Source organism: Melampsora larici-populina, assembly GCF_000204055.1.
Source record: "Melampsora larici-populina 98AG31 unplaced genomic scaffold MELLAscaffold_35, whole genome shotgun sequence".
NCBI classification, from domain to species: Eukaryota; Fungi; Basidiomycota; class Pucciniomycetes; order Pucciniales; family Melampsoraceae; genus Melampsora; species Melampsora laricis-populina.
The window spans coordinates 13,646-15,891 of NW_006768799.1; the positions used below are offsets into that span (position 1 = coordinate 13,646).

Here is a 2,246-nt window from a genome sequence, read left to right on the forward strand (position 1 = left end):
CATACCCTTCTTTCCTTTTTGTTCTTAAAAAAGCATTTCCCCGCACTTTACAGTCCATCTACACTGATTATAGGACAAGAGGCCAAATTAGATCATAAGATTGTAACATTGATAGAACCTACTTAAGATTTACTTATGGAATAATGGTAGATGCAAGTGAATATATCCATACTTTGAGGTAAAAACCTTGCACAGGACACGCGAAGACGTGGATATCGAGTGCAAGGGTTATTTGATTTCACAAGGAAATCAAACCATGTCAAAGGAGTGATATGGTAAAGGAGGGATATGATAACAAGTGATAAGATATGGTCCTTTTTGCAGTGCCAGCGTCAGAAAAACAAAACAAAGACCTGGTCCGGCCGCGCGGAGTTGATTTCTACACATGTTGTGTGATGTACATATGGTGTTTTTCAAAACACGAAATTCATTGGGGTCTGACCGTCTGATTCCCTACATTTTATCCATCTAATCGAAAAATCCCCAGCATAACCCATCTCTTATCAGTGATCACGATGCCTTCTAGTACTCGCCGAACCACACGTTCTAACGCTGCCATCGCGGATGGTAATTCAGCATTACCTGCAGCTAAACGCTCACGTCGTCAACCGGCTGTCACAACTTCTCAACACCAACATGCTTCTTCAGCTTCCGCCAACACAGATATGAATCTTTTACCCACACCGGCAGCTTCTCAGCAACCACAAGTTCGATCGAATCAAATCCAACCACCGCTATCTGCGCCTACTGATGAACCAGAATTAGATCTAGATGTCCATGAGATCAATTTGCGAAACTATCACCAAGTAATAAAACACTGGCCTCTCGGACGCATTGCAGACCAACTCAATCGTCAGAAATCGTCCAACCACCAGATCAGTGAAGCTGTTATTGCTGAAGGTAAGGCGGTTCTCGAACGTTTAGAAATATCCCTTCACATGATTGCGATGGTTTCTCATATCAACATCCTCACTTTGAAACGTTCTTTGTAAGTTTTTTTTATTTGTTCATCAAGATTTATAACTTTACTAACAGAAACTACTCTTCAGGGGACTTATTGGTGCGACACATGCCGATAATCCTTGGCATAAGTGGCTGAGTTTTGCTAAGGATGCCAACAAGCTACCAAGTACGTATCTTTAATTACACTAATCTTGTCTAAAAGTCTAATCGTCTCATGTTTCAGTGCCAACTCAAGGAGACCCAAATTCAGCAGCCATTCTGGCAGCTCGCAATAAAGCCAACAAACGTGCTTATGACGCGCTCACTTTAGACGAACTTGCCGTGTTCAAATCACCGATGTTCTTTGCTCTCGGTGGTTATCCTGATTATTCAGCCATCACTTTCTCAGACGACGACTCTAGCGATGCTGCCGTTCTTATTCCTGAAGTCCCCAAACTCAGTGAAGCAGATGAGCTTCGATACCGGCCTATCTACAACAAACTAGTGAATACGAAGAAAGTGGACAGGGATTGGGAGCTTAATAAATCTGCGTCTTCTGCTGCCAAGGAGGAAAAACGTTCTCTCCTGAGTTTTAAGAAGATAGCGCAACAAGTATGTCTTCTCATATATTTGTTCAGTTCATAATTGAATACATCTGACGCTCTTTCACTTTGATGATAGCTTGAACGTGATCGTCAACAGTTAGGAATGGATTACTATATCATTGCATGTAGTAACAATGGAGGGGAAGGATGGTGCCGAGAACATAGTAGCAATGAGGATATTGTTCGGTGGGTTGGTGAAAAGGCACAATTGCCGCGGGTTTTTCAACTTTATTGTCAACATGGATCGCTATTCGAAGATATCTAAGCTGTTTCTGCTAAGAATGGACTACCTGCAAAGCAGGCATCAACCAACCAATCCGACATTGATAAGAAGGAACTGGGTGGGAAGCTAAATGAGCTTGTATGTAAGTTGAATTTCCTCTAATGTTTCGATTCCAGTCAGAATCTCACTCAAACACCCATGTTTCCTAGTAAATCTGGTTGGAACAGTCGAATATAAGCCTTTCCCTTGCACAGCCAATCCAATTGCTTGCCTCAAAGATCGGAAACTGAAGGTTGAACGTGCCGCCAATTCTGCCATGTTCAATCAAAGAATTCAATTTTAGGCTTCACAGCCATGAATGCCAAGGCTCGTCGTCACTGGCTCAAAGATTTGAATGAGGGTAAGTTTATATTTCTTGAGGGACGTTCAAGGCCAAACTCTCTCCATCTGAATCTCAAACCACCAATCAACCACGT

General features: G+C 42.3%; 1 protein-coding gene across 1 annotated transcript; it reads left to right on the forward strand.

Annotated features, from left to right (window-relative positions):
• Window positions 1–515: 515 nt before the first annotated feature.
• MELLADRAFT_90088 (uncharacterized protein) lies at window positions 516–1,812 on the forward strand (the record flags this gene model as incomplete). Its single annotated transcript, XM_007413112.1, has 4 exons — window positions 516–988; window positions 1,050–1,129; window positions 1,187–1,554; window positions 1,624–1,812. The coding sequence occupies 4 exons, from the start codon at window positions 516–518 to the stop codon at window positions 1,810–1,812; spliced, it is 1,110 nt and encodes a 369-aa protein (XP_007413174.1).
• Between the last annotated feature and the right edge of the window lie 434 nt (window positions 1,813–2,246).